A 13,258-nucleotide genomic window follows, 5' to 3' on the forward strand; every position below is an offset into this window, starting at 1 on the left:
CCCCCGGGCCATATCCTTTCAGTTGAGATTTCCTCCGTCTCCGGCCAGTTGAGTTTTTCTCCATATCTTAATTGCTCGTAGGATTTTCCCTATGTCATGTCCGTTTAGTTTTCTTCCATCTATTGGTTGCTGAATTCTCCATTTCTTCCCATCTCAGTTTCCTCCGTCTTTACCACTACATTTTCCTCCATCTCTTGCCAGCTGAGTGTTTTCCATTTCTTGCCCGTATATAGAATTTTTTTACCTATCTTGCCCGTAATGTTTTCTTCCAATTTGTCCGTTGAGTTTTCCTCTATCCTTAGCTCGTTTCCTGTATCTCTTGTTCGTTGACTTTTTCTCCATCTGTTTCCGGTTGGATTTGCAGGCTTTTATTATTTGTCTCTTTAAGTTTTCTGCCATCTCTCCCGCCTGCTGAATTGCCGCCATCTTTTTTCAGTTGAATTTGCTGCCATCTCCTGCTCGTTGAATTTACTACAATCTTTTACTCTTTGAGTTTGCTGCCATCTCTTGTCAGGTGAATTTTCTGCCATCTCTTGACCATCTGCATTGCTGCCATGCTTTATCTGTTCAATTTAACTCTTCCTCCGTCCCCATACGGTTTCCCCCTTCATCAAATTGGCCCACATCTGTCGCTTATATCTCGTTTGTTCCCGCCTTCCATTGCCAGAGGTACTGTTTCTCTCTCAAGTTTATGGACAGAGCAACTTCATCTTCACCTCCGCGAAAAGACTGATTTGGCCTATCAAGATTAGCTTTACCTCTCATTGATAAAGTTGATACCCAACCAGCCTGCACACCAAAGATACAACGTAGGAGAGTTAGACCACGTTACATTTGTTTTTTAAAATAAGTGCTACCATCACGAGATTGGCCGTGGGAAATTTACCCTTTGATAGATGTGGCTGACAAAGGGGCCGGAAGAAGGTAGTGGGACTGAACCGCCCAAGGAAGCAATTAAAGGTCCATAGAAAAAAAAAACAACAACAACAAAAACAGGAGTGTCCTATCTGCTCAGAGAATTCTTGGCCCCCATAGACAATCACTGGACCAAAACAATACTTTGGTACATTCGGCGAATGTGCAGTTGAGCCTAACTGTACACTGAAAAATTGCAGCCTGATAGCCTTGGGCTCCAGTGCAGACATCCACGCTAAAGATTCTTTGGTTGATATGGTGATATATATAGTCCGAAAGTTGCAGAAAATAGCCTGTAATGATACATCAAGTCAGCGCGAAGAAGAGCGGCGATTGCGTGACCGAAATTCTTGTCGCTAAACGTCGACAATCGCGGTTTCTTCTTTTTGTCAAATGAGTTTTCATCCTTAAGGTCACAATAACAATGCAATGACGTCATAGTCATGACGAGACAATACCCTGGGAAGAATTTCTTACGTCACTAATATTACCAAAGTAGTGGATTGCAACGACAGATGTAACATTATCGTGAAACGTCAAGATAGAGCGGCTTCTACCTGTAGGCCTATACTGCTGTAAAAAAAAACTCATATTCGTACGTGAGCTCAACGATAACAACGGAGTCGGGGCTTCATCACATAAATGTAAAAAGTTTCTCAAGGTTTCAAGTAGCAAAGATCCCGGCAAGTGGGTCAAAAATTGGTGAAACCTGACAGATTTGCGATGATTTGATGTCTCGACCGCATTATTGTGACCTTGAACTGTAGTCTGTGTTGTTCGCTTAATATCGTAAATGTTCATTCCACTCTCGATTCGTAAAAAATAATCGATTACTCAGACAATGGAATCACGTCACAGCTCACGTGTACGTCGGAAGAACGCCGAGATGAACGTTTAACACTCGGGACTCGTCGATTCGACACTGGCTCCACGTTTATCTAGTACATGTAGGCCTACATACTTCAGCGAAATGCTTCTCCCACCATTTACACCCACATGATAATACACTTCATAAATATGGTCATTCAACAAATCACGTAAATTCTATTCATGTTTGTTCTTTAAAATAATGTTTGGAATTTGTTTATTTATTTCATCCGTGTTTTACGCCGTCCTCAAGAATATTTCACTTATACGAAGGTGACCAGCATTATGGTGGAAGGAAACTGGGCGTTAGTGAATTAGCCCACCCGCACTTGTTGTAAATGCACGTAGTATAAACAAATTTTGTGATTTCTAGGCATAAATCTGTATAAAAACAGGACAGATTCCGAGCACTGTTACACATGTTCTTCTAAGCGAATAATTTGATCAAAAGGTTTATTTTCACCTGTTAGAATATTGTGTCGAAATGTTGATAATTTCAGTTTTTTAGTGTCACGTCTAGAATCGCTGGTGCATTCACACAGTGAAATCTTGGCATGGGATGTTGACCAAAAACATAGAATATAAGGTTTTACATGTGCCAAGATTAAACAACCGTTACCAGAATTAAGACCTCACTGCGATAACTGAGAGAATAGAATTGATTTATTTATTTATTTGATTGTTTTTTTTTACTCAAGAATACTTCGCTTATACGACGGCGGCCAGCATTATGGTGGGAGGAAACCGGGCAGAGCCCGGGGGAAACCCACGACCATCCGCAGGTTACTGGCAGACCTTTCCACTTACGGTTGGAGAGGAGAGTGAAGTCCGTACATGTCCCTCATAAACCTCAATAGTGAGAGCCGGGGAAAGAATAAGAATTGGTAAAAACTGTTATTTTGGTAATTCCTCAATTGCACTTCACTCCATATAGGAAATACCACTGGATCCCACAGATGGATCCCACAAATAAGACTGCACATGGAGGTGCGTATCACTGGCCATTTCGTGCAGACGTAAAAAATTCTCCGTATCCATATCTAGGCTATTGTGTTGTATCACTTGGCCACGTCGTTTATGGAGGAACATCTACCTAATTGACTTACACTGGCGGTCATGTTGCATCTCTAACGAAGGAATTTGATGGTCTAGTGCAAATAGTGAAAGTCACACTCTGGGAAATACCATGAAATGCTTTTATCAGAGCCGGCATTAACATAACCTTGTTCGTCTATCTTATCCCAGGTTAGAGATCCAATATGGCAAGTCATCAAGAGGAAGATTAGTGAAAATGGCTTCAGGCCTCGTAAGTCTGTCCAGTGAAATTGAAGGTTTACCGTGTATCTTGCATGGAGACGTTAGTCCGAACTAGTTAGTCTGAAGTATGCATGACTTGTATTAATTACTGCGACGAGTGCAAGAAAAGATAACGGACATGAAGGTGAGCTTCAGGCCAAATACCAAATGGTCAAAACTACATTTATATCAGACACCATCATTATTATGGGTTATGTAGTTGCTTTATTCACAGTCCCTTAGATATTGTTTGATTTAATAAAATGTGACCAAATGCTTGCAGTCAGTAGTGACCTCCACGTATTTTTCGATGTGACATCTGTGCTCTTTCATTTTATATTACATGTATATGTCGATCCTTGCACAATTGAGTATTTGTACTATTGGAAATCAACTAATTGTTGGCTTACACATCAAAAGTTGCATCCTGGCTTGAATTTTGTTTTCGATTTCCCTTAAAGTAATTGCACACTCTGTCATTTTCAGATGATACTCTCTCTTAACTGCTGCTGAATCGAATAGAGCAGCTTTGAAAAATTAAAGGAGATCACTTTCCCTGGCATAAAATAAACATATGAGTCATGACCTCTTACAATTGCGTTTAAGTGTGGCTCGTCAGAACTATATATTTTGATGAAATGAACAGATCGGAACGTGTGTCTACAAATCAGATTGCACATGGGGTAGAAGTTTGTTTGTGAGTACTTTTTGGATTTTATCTCTCTTTGTAAGAAATCATTTCATAATAACGCTTAACTTAAACATCACTGTGTGAATCCGCAAATTGTACAAAACAGATGACCGATACCATTTTAACCGGCTGCTTTAACACCACCGGAAACACCAGCCTGTAGATGTAGGCCTATAGGATATGACATTTTCGGGAGGCTTTATTTTAGTTGGCTGGTTACTTTCGTTTGACCGTACCTTAATATAGCTTACACTATTATAATTCCGGCGTACCACTAGGCCGTTCTCCCAGGCCGATACCAATGTCGGCACGTAATCACACTAGTTCTTCACTTGAAAGTCATGCCAAAATGGAAAGAAAAACAGATATATGACGCTGCGTCCAGCCACGCCATACGGTTAGTGTTGATCAGTATATAACACATTTCTTTCGCTGGCGCCAAGCTGTGGTCACTTTTGAAGAGTTATTATAGATTTCTTGATCCGACTCGAAATGAAACTCGCCGTTCTACCGCAGTTGAAATGAATAGGGTTCTCAGTGTGGTTGGTATTTCACTTGTTTGTGCTAAATTCTAAAGAAGTCATTTACACGATCTTATTTCAGAAAGATTACCCTAAAGCGCCTAGGCACCTTAGAATGAAAATACTTTGTAAATCCATCGATGACACATTTTAATGCTATCTTTGCCTCTTGAAAAACTAGCAAAAACAAATTCAAGAATTAAAAGAAAATATATATTTGTGAACTTATATACACTTTTCACACATTCTTGCGTATTCCTGTTTAAGCTTATGAACTATTCTCTATACATGCACAACACAATGCTCAAATAAATTTTAAAACAACTTAAACATTTATTGAAAAACAGGAGACAGCATTTGTGCTCTTTTCTGTGTGTTTTTTGCAAGGTACATGTACTTTGAAGAATAAATAATTAGACCCTGTACACTAGAAACGAAAAATGAATATCTTTTTGATAATTCTCTATGAAGTTAAAATCATGTTTACAATTCGAGATGAATGTGCTTGGCATGCATTCCTCTACACACACTAAATAGCAAGTATTTCACAGATGCATAGAAATTCCGACTTGGTTCATATATAGTGGATTGAGACATGTGCTTTGCCTGAAACAGAGCTAGCCATGACTACTGTAGCGAAAGAAAATCTATCCATTGCTTCATTCCCAGTAGCATCCAAGGGTTTTTTTGGAATTTGAACATACACAATAACTGTGTTACATTCTAATACCATCTATTTAGTCATTTTTAGAAGATTCGCAACTGTTGTTAAAATGACTCCATGCGAGTAATGCATACAATATCGCAGGACAAAGCCAATGTAGCACACAATATGCACGTATAAATGCTATATACAAGTAGGTGACTTAAACAAGACTTAAACTAGAAATCGAACAATAAACATGTCAACTTGTCAACAAACTGAATGTAGAACAAACTCTCTTTCATACTATAAACATCCTTCAAGCAATCATGTTTCAAACAAGCAAAAATACTGACAACAAAACAGACAGCTATGTCCCAAAAAATGGTCGGAACAAAACCGATAAATGATTGGAATATGAAAGGTACTGAGTGCCCACTTCGTTCTGATCAAAGTTCTCACAAACAAGGTTTCATTGGTAATGGATTTCTGACGATAGGTACAAAGAAGAGGCATGGACAAACAAACAGATGGGCATGTCGAAGCAATTGTGTTGCATATGGTATCGCAAAACAGGAGATTCCACATGGACAAGAAATCATACACTCAACTATACAGCAAAGGAAAAGAAGAGAAAGAAATGAGGAAATCCACACAAGTTACACCTGTAGATGATGTAAGCTCATGCATGATTATATATCTAGACAAACTCGATCACTTGACACCGGCCTGTTATATGTCTGCGGAAGTAGTGTGCATGTATGACTAATTCATGTGAGGGGAGATCGTGACAAAATTATGGTAGACAACTCCTTTCCAGGAAGTAGTTCGATCTTTTCTGAGAATGTCCCGATATTACAAAGCTGCTGCTGGTGACGACGCTGATGGCTTATGCCGTCGGCTCTATAGTGGATATATTCTGCGTGATAGTCTCTGGACCGTGATCAATCTGCACCTGGCCACTAGAACGACCCCGACGGTTCCGCCAAAACCGAAGGAGACACAGCGCCACCTGGGCGGTCCAAATAAGAAAGCATGCCCATGATACAGTCTGAAAAACAAGCCAGCGAAAAGAACTAACAAAAGTAAGTTTCCCCACTGTTACATGTATTGAAGAGTAGGGGCATTTTTAAACTAAAGTTTCAAAGTTCTATATCTATGAAAGTTATTCCTGGCTATTCCCTATGCCAACTCGCTATATTTTAACTTTGTGGAAGTTGAGATCGCACCGCAGCTCTTGAAGTGATTAAACTTATACTCTGAGTGTTCCGACATGTATTCTTAGTAAAACACACACACCATTTGGTCGTTGGCCAATCCTTGTTGGGAATAAACCGGAAGATAAACATCAAAACATCGACTCGACATTTTCTAGTGCGGTGAGCGCCTCAGTGCGATCTCACTTTCCGCGACAGATTAAAATATAGTGAGATGCAGTTGTGCTAGTTTCCCCGAGGCTCTGTCCGGTTTCCTCCCCACCGTAATGCTGACCTTCGTGAGTGAGTGAGAGTGCTTGGGGTTTAACGTCGTACTTAACAATTTTTCAGTCATATGACGACGAAGGAATCCGTAGAGTGCATGTTGTGTGCCTCCTTGTTGTAGGACCGATTTCCATCCCTCTTATCTAGTGGTGCTTCACTGAGACGCCTTATCGAAGGCAAGTAAGCTGCCCCGCCCGAGGCATTATACTGATTAGGGTCAACCAGTCAATGCACTATCCCCTTCATGCTGAACGCCAAGCGAGGAAGTTACAACTTCCTCTTTTAAGGTCTTAGGTGTGACTCGACCCAGGATTGACCCTGCTGACCTTTGTGGTATTAAGAAAATATTCTGATGGAATGATGGAAAACAACAATTAAATAAATGAATAAATTTGTTTGGGCCACTTTTGTATTCAGTAAAGAAAGACTTATATGTAAGTATAAATTCAACTGATTGGGACCCGCACTATATACACGCCAATAAATATTATTTGTACCTATTTGCACACTCTAAAAAATAATTTGTTGAAGTCAACAAAATATTATGCTTTTTGACTGATGTAGAATAGGTGATGTTGCTGCAACACAATACCCCGTAGCATCAACAGAAATACTGTGTAGGAAGAAGACAGCAGTTGTGCATATATGATATAAAAGATTGCAGCAATAACATAATCTGTTCTGCCATCACCCCGCCAACATAGTAGTATCCTGTCAGTTTAACAAATTAGTTTTTAGACCGTAAGATGTACCAATTTTTTGGTACCAAACTTCACGTTTATCAATCTTCCCTCAAGTTTCTCCTCCTGTGCAAGCCTGTGGTTCTATGTGGTGGTAGGGAAACCATCATACTCGCCGAGCAAATGAAGTACTCGCACGGGGAAGGGTATTTGTTTTTAGTCTTAGTGTTTGGATAATGATCATGATGATTAGAGTATTATAGTCCGATCGACGATCGAGGCACCAACCTGGGCAGTTGTTAAAAAGTTGAAGTAAGTATCACCAGTATATTCTTCGCCTGTGTTCTTGTTTTTCCATTGCAACTTCTGACCATCCACACAACTGAAAACATAAAATATAAAAGGAATACATGTTTACAATGCCCTTTATAACCGAGGAACGAGACTAGTTTTAATGAAGTATATATTGGAACTGCTTATTAAGAACAATTGCTATAATGTTTGTCTTTTACTTAGTTAACAAAACATGCTGGCTTCCTCTCTGGTCGTGCGAGGGAAGGTCTGTCAGCAACCCGCGGAGGGTCGTTGGTTTTATCGGGCTCTATCGGTTTGCTTCCAACAATAATGCTGGCCACAACCGTAAAAGTGAAATATTTTTGAAAACGGCCTAAACACTAATCAAATAAATAAGTAAACAAATTCAACAAAACCTTAATACGTGGAAATGCATCAAGAGAAAAAAGCCTGAGTGTAAACAACAATCAAATAAATAACATGAGAAATAAGAATGTACATGGCCCTTTAGTATTTAGTTGTATTTAAACACTTCTTTCGTATTGACAGAAGTAACTATTACTGTGGAAAAAAAGCAGTCTAGAAGACTAGATGTGTTTATACCCCACCGTAGATACCTCATTTATGCATCTAAGCCGCATGGCCCGGTTTACCCCCACCATAATGCTGGCCGCGACCGTATAAGTGAAATATTGTTGAGTACGGCGTAAAACACCAAAAATCAAATAAATAAATAAATCAATCAAAGCCACATGTTTACAAAGCACACTAAAACTAACCCAACATCAGTACATTATGGCTTTTATTGAATGTCGTCGTGTTGCAACTGTTCAAAAATGCACCAGGTGAAGGACATACATGAGGTGTTCACTCTTGTGACAAACTGCACCCATACCTGTTTATCACAGTGTTGCCTGCTGTCTTGGCCCCGTCCACAAACCCGTTACAGAACTCTCCGAAGCCGACACTGACTAGACAGGAGGCGATGAAGAGGGTGACAACGAGCAGGGAATTGGTCATAATGAACGGCATTACCCACATCTGTGATCTGTGACACAACACATGCACATGACTGTACAGGTCATACAAATCAGGCATGTTTTCGTTAAAACAGATGACAGGTCCTAGGAAAATTCGGCATTATGTCATATCTAATTTATTATCCGTGGGCCCCGTTTCACCATTCGATTTGGGTATAAGGGCCACGATATCCTCAAGGGAAGAGGCCCTTAAACCAGCATTTCAAAAATTTTGCTATATGCATTTAAGATCCTAGCCATTGCATTCACAACACGTGTATATGTATTGGTAAACTTCCTCATATCAACTTACATAACCTTATAACCAGGAAAATGAAGGAAACTAAACAATGTCAAACGCGTGTGTTTATTCAAGTAAAGAGCCTTACTTAAATTAAATGATTTTGTGCAATTGATGTGTCCATTTTTGTTTTAGGTATAACAGTCAATAATTTACCAATCGTTATTGGCCAGTATGCCTCGATCCTTTTTTTCTCTTCAAACAGGCTAATTTGTTTCTGCCATATATCCAGGATTACACTTGTGGTTTCTTTCAGCACAGAGTACAACAACTATAAATCTTAAGCAAGTATAAAATTAAAATAGTATGTATGTATGTATGTATACATGCTGAGATTTTCTGTATCCTTGTTCCATAAGCACCAAGCGAGCAGCAACAAGTGCCATTATCTTTGGTGTGACCCGACCCGGGTTTGATCGCAGTTCTCCAGACTTCATTTAATTAGAGTATATTAAAATTGCAACGTTGGAGGCAAATCAAAGAGCAAGCAAAAAGCGTCCTATACAACAGCCAGGTTGTCCTTTGGGAATAAACCAAAACGCTTCGTCTCTTTTTCCTTCTTCAATATAAGGTCACAAAACTAGCAGATATATGAACATATATGTACGTTGTATGTACTACATAAGAGAATATTTCAAGTGAAACGTTGGAGGCAAATAAAAAAGCAAGCGCACAGCGTTGTGTATGCATATACAGCTATGTAGTCATTCGGGAAGAAACTAAAACACTTCGTCTTTTTCTTCCTTCAATATAATGTCACAAAACTGACCGATACATGAAATTAAATGTGTGTGGTCTTGATCAAGGTTTACTGTAATTTCTACCTGCAACAAGCTATACAGGCCTAGAAAAAAGAAGGTCTTTAAACAAACTATAGCCAGAGCTTTCTTGGACCTACATCTGGAATACAGATCCGTGCGATCCCGGAATCTTATTAGTGATGGTGACACAATGTTTCAACACAGTTCAATCTAAAGGCAGACCATGGCCACAGCTAAATGTAAACCGAAACGGACCACCTCCAAAATTTAATGCCTTCGGCATTATACATAGCTCAAAGCCAATTTGATCACAAAATTGTATCCAAATTCCGTCATAATATGCATGTACGACGCCAAGAACTTACGATTTTATAACTTATTACTCGTCTGAAGTAATAAATGAGAAGAATGTGAGGCGTAAAGAGAGTGAGAAAACTACATATTATCTCACCCTATGGTGCAATCCTTCCTGGAGGTGCAGTATGCGTACATGTTGTAACCTCCCATGGCGGCGCCGTAAAGAATACAACCAAACACCAATAGGTAGATGGGGAAATGACAAGCAGAGGAGTTTCCAAACTTACAGGTGAAATACGTCGCATTTACCCATTTTACGTCAGAGTACAAGATACAATTCCCATCGAAATTTAACTGAAAAAGGAAAATTAAACAAATCTCAATGCAATATTTCAATTCCTTGGCTTTACAGGATAAACAAACAAAACGAGACAAAACCTTCTCAATGGAAACAATCTGCAACTCATTTCCAAGAGTTTAACGGGTAGGAGCGCACAAAGTTAAAGCAGCAGGTAAAGTTGCTTAGCTGGACAGTCGTGAATTCAAATCTTACTCCAATCAATCAGTACATACATGCAAATCGACACTATTCTTGATGTCAGCACTGGAAATCATATCATGTTTAATCACGTATACCCTGTAGAAAACTAAGAATGTGTAATAATGTATTATACAAAATATTTCATGATTTTGAATATATTGTGTCCCACACTGCTCTGAAGACAATATTGTCGATATCGATACATTCGTGGATGTTATAATATCTTGTATCTAATACAGAATCGAGCAGACTTCAGTTTCACCTGAATATACATGACAAACATGACTGCTATGAAATAACATTGACGCACTGGCATGCAATCCACTTCTAAGATTTAAATATATAATGTAAAACAACATCTCTTGCAGGATTATATCTTTCGTTATATTTGTTACTGATATTTATTCTATTCGTTATTACAGGTATAAGTATTATGTTAAGTATAATTGCAAGCGCCGTTACATGCATTCATATCTACAGCTCTTTATTTTCATATGTTTATTAACGCGAGGCGCTGACCTAAGTTGTAATATATACAGGTACCGTATACATGTCTAATATAGCCACATGTAAAGGTACATCAAAGTAAATGCATCGGTTATAGGCTTTCACATGAGGCAGCTGAAACTTAACACTGGTTCACAGGTTAACTATACAAATGTCAGGGATGTGTTGTGTGTACGTCTGTAGGTTAAGGCGCTGAGCAAAGGGCTGCAGTATAAATATATATAGAAAGTTACCTGTGTAATTTAGTCGTACTTTGATGTCATTTATCTCAAGTCAGCTTTTCCAACTCTAACTGGTGTAAACTGATGCATCTTTTAACATTACCCTTGGGCAGACAGTTCGTGTCCATTCAATAGCCATTTTGCAACACAAAAACTTAACTTTCACTTTTGGCCGCCGGCGGTATCAGCACAGGTTACACATGGACTAGCCTACCGGCGCCCGATAAACAAATACATACTCGTATTCAGTTGTATGGATACAATTACACAGTAAACCATGTGGAGACGAAAATATGTCAACGGGATCATAATTTTACCTGATAATGTATTAAGCTTGGTATATTTAGGGAGGTAGTATTTTATCATCCATGCATAAAATGCAATTAAGCAACAATGCGACAATGACATTACGTGAGGAACAGGCTAGCAACCGAAAATGCTATAAATACACTGCAGGACAAGCATCACAGCCACATGTATACAACAATATACTGTACATGTATCCTGATAGTCAAAACTGTCAAGCGGCCTTCAGAGATATTCTATACAGTGAGGTCGCTGATAGGCTCACTGTTCATCACTTACAAAGAGCAGCAAACGTTTTATACGTACAGATGTTATTCCCAGCGGAACGACAGCAACAAGGCCCGCGATACAACCTGCGAAGTACAGCAGCGTTTGTGTTAACAAGTGGACATCACCTAATACCGCCATGATGCCTTTAGAAGGAGGTTGTCTCTCTCCCGTGTACACATGCGTGTATATATAATTCCGGCCTAAAGGCTCAGCCTGACATGTCCTATTTTAATAACAGGCGTATTGTTTACTTCTCTGGCCGTTTTCTTTGCTGTTAGGTGGGGGGACGATTCGTCGCCTACTTGTGTACCTCGATCCTTGTACAGACCCCAATCAGCAGTATAATACAATACCCTGGTCGTTTTAAGCACGACTGATCTATTAAGATTGGTTAGTTTAGGTTAAGAATCGGCTACATATGCATGTATACTCGGACATGAAACAGGCATGTAGGTACTGTTGAGTCATGATTCAACCTGACAGATCTTAATTCTTTCTGAAGGTAAGGTTGCATGGGATGCAAAAGCCATTCAAAATATTTATTTATTTGATTGGTGTTTTACGCCGTACTCAAGAATATTTCACTTATATGACGGCGGCCAGCGTTGTGGTAGGAGGAAACCGGGCAGAGCTCGGGGAAACCCACGACCATTACAAACAAATCTATATCCCTGCCCAGCCCACACCCACCGTCCTCCACCCCCTCCCTCCGCCCCTCAAAAGCTGTATTAAGATAATAAAGTTGGTACAGGTTGGTGTAGGTGACTGATTAAAAGATAAATATTCTATTGACGAAATAAAAATGGATCCAGGCACTGACTTTGTACTGGTACAGGTCTTTGTAACTCGCTAATTAAAAGATAAACATTCTACTGGGAAAATGCAATGGACTGAAGTAATGACTTTGCACTCTTTATTCTCGCAATAACCTGGGACATAATAGGGCAGACTTACTACAATGTAGAGTCTCACCGGTAAAAGAGTTTAATAATCGTACTAATGGTTGCTGCCTCGCTTGACGCTCAGCAATGAGAGGAGATGAGGTGACTGGGTGGGGTGTAATTTCTGGTGTTTCCAGTATGATACCTCAATGTCGGCAGCACTTTGGTGTGGACTCCCTTTGCCACAAGAATACACAGTACGTGCACACACAGACTTCTCCTCGATTAAAAAATTTTAAGTACGCAGTAAATCCCCATATATAGATGTACATGCTTATGATGGCGACCAGATTTGCCTGTGGAGGAAGTCGAAGTAACTGCATGCCAGACGAGCTTTATATTGGAGATGGCAAGTAGAGTTTTCAACGCATTATATCGTAATCCAGCATCAAACCCGCGCTTCATATACTTCACATGATAACGAGTTGCGCACCTTATCAGCCACGTCCACTTCGTTTGCCTCCTTGGTTAAAATGGATAACCTGACTACTGATGGTTTTTTAGTGCAGGCTAACTGAAGCATAGTGTCAGACGCAGTACGTCCCGTCGACGCATGCGCCTTGTCAGTATCAGTACTACACTTAGTCCAATTTGGGAATGAAAACCTGGCCACCCATAATGGCATCTTTGTTTGCAATTGTGATTCTCGCAGTGAGAAGGCCGTGAACTTTGCCGACGACTCAGTTAAGTGTACATTATGTAAAAC

The 13,258-nt window shown here is 39.7% G+C and overlaps 1 protein-coding gene across 1 annotated transcript; it reads right to left on the bottom strand.

Moving 5' to 3' along the window:
• Nucleotides 1–4,682: 4,682 nt before the first annotated feature.
• On the bottom strand, nt 4,683–11,750 carry LOC135468944 (transmembrane protein 179-like). The gene is made up of 5 exons (XM_064747435.1): nt 11,648–11,750; nt 9,921–10,120; nt 8,284–8,436; nt 7,383–7,476; nt 4,683–5,984 (listed from the first exon to the last, which is right to left on the bottom strand). Exons 1-5 carry the CDS (start codon nt 11,747–11,749, stop codon nt 5,823–5,825), a joined length of 711 nt encoding a protein of 236 aa, XP_064603505.1. The 5' UTR covers nt 11,750; the 3' UTR covers nt 4,683–5,822.
• Between the last annotated feature and the right edge of the window lie 1,508 nt (nt 11,751–13,258).

Source organism: Liolophura sinensis, chromosome 6 (assembly GCF_032854445.1).
Source record: "Liolophura sinensis isolate JHLJ2023 chromosome 6, CUHK_Ljap_v2, whole genome shotgun sequence".
Lineage (NCBI taxonomy): Eukaryota > Metazoa > Mollusca > Polyplacophora > Chitonida > Chitonidae > Liolophura > Liolophura sinensis.

Excerpts from the sequence above, each read along its gene's own strand:
- LOC135468944 (XM_064747435.1), bottom strand. The coding sequence starts at position 11,749 with ATGGCGGTATTAGGTGATGTCCACTTGTTAACACAAACGCTGCTGTAC. Across the intron at positions 8,437-9,920 it reads AGGAAGGATTGCACCATAGG|ATCACAGATGTGGGTAATGC; the intron begins GTGAGATAATAT and ends GTTGTGTCACAG. Across the intron at positions 7,477-8,283 it reads GGCAACACTGTGATAAACAG|TTGTGTGGATGGTCAGAAGT; the intron begins GTATGGGTGCAG and ends TTATGTTTTCAG.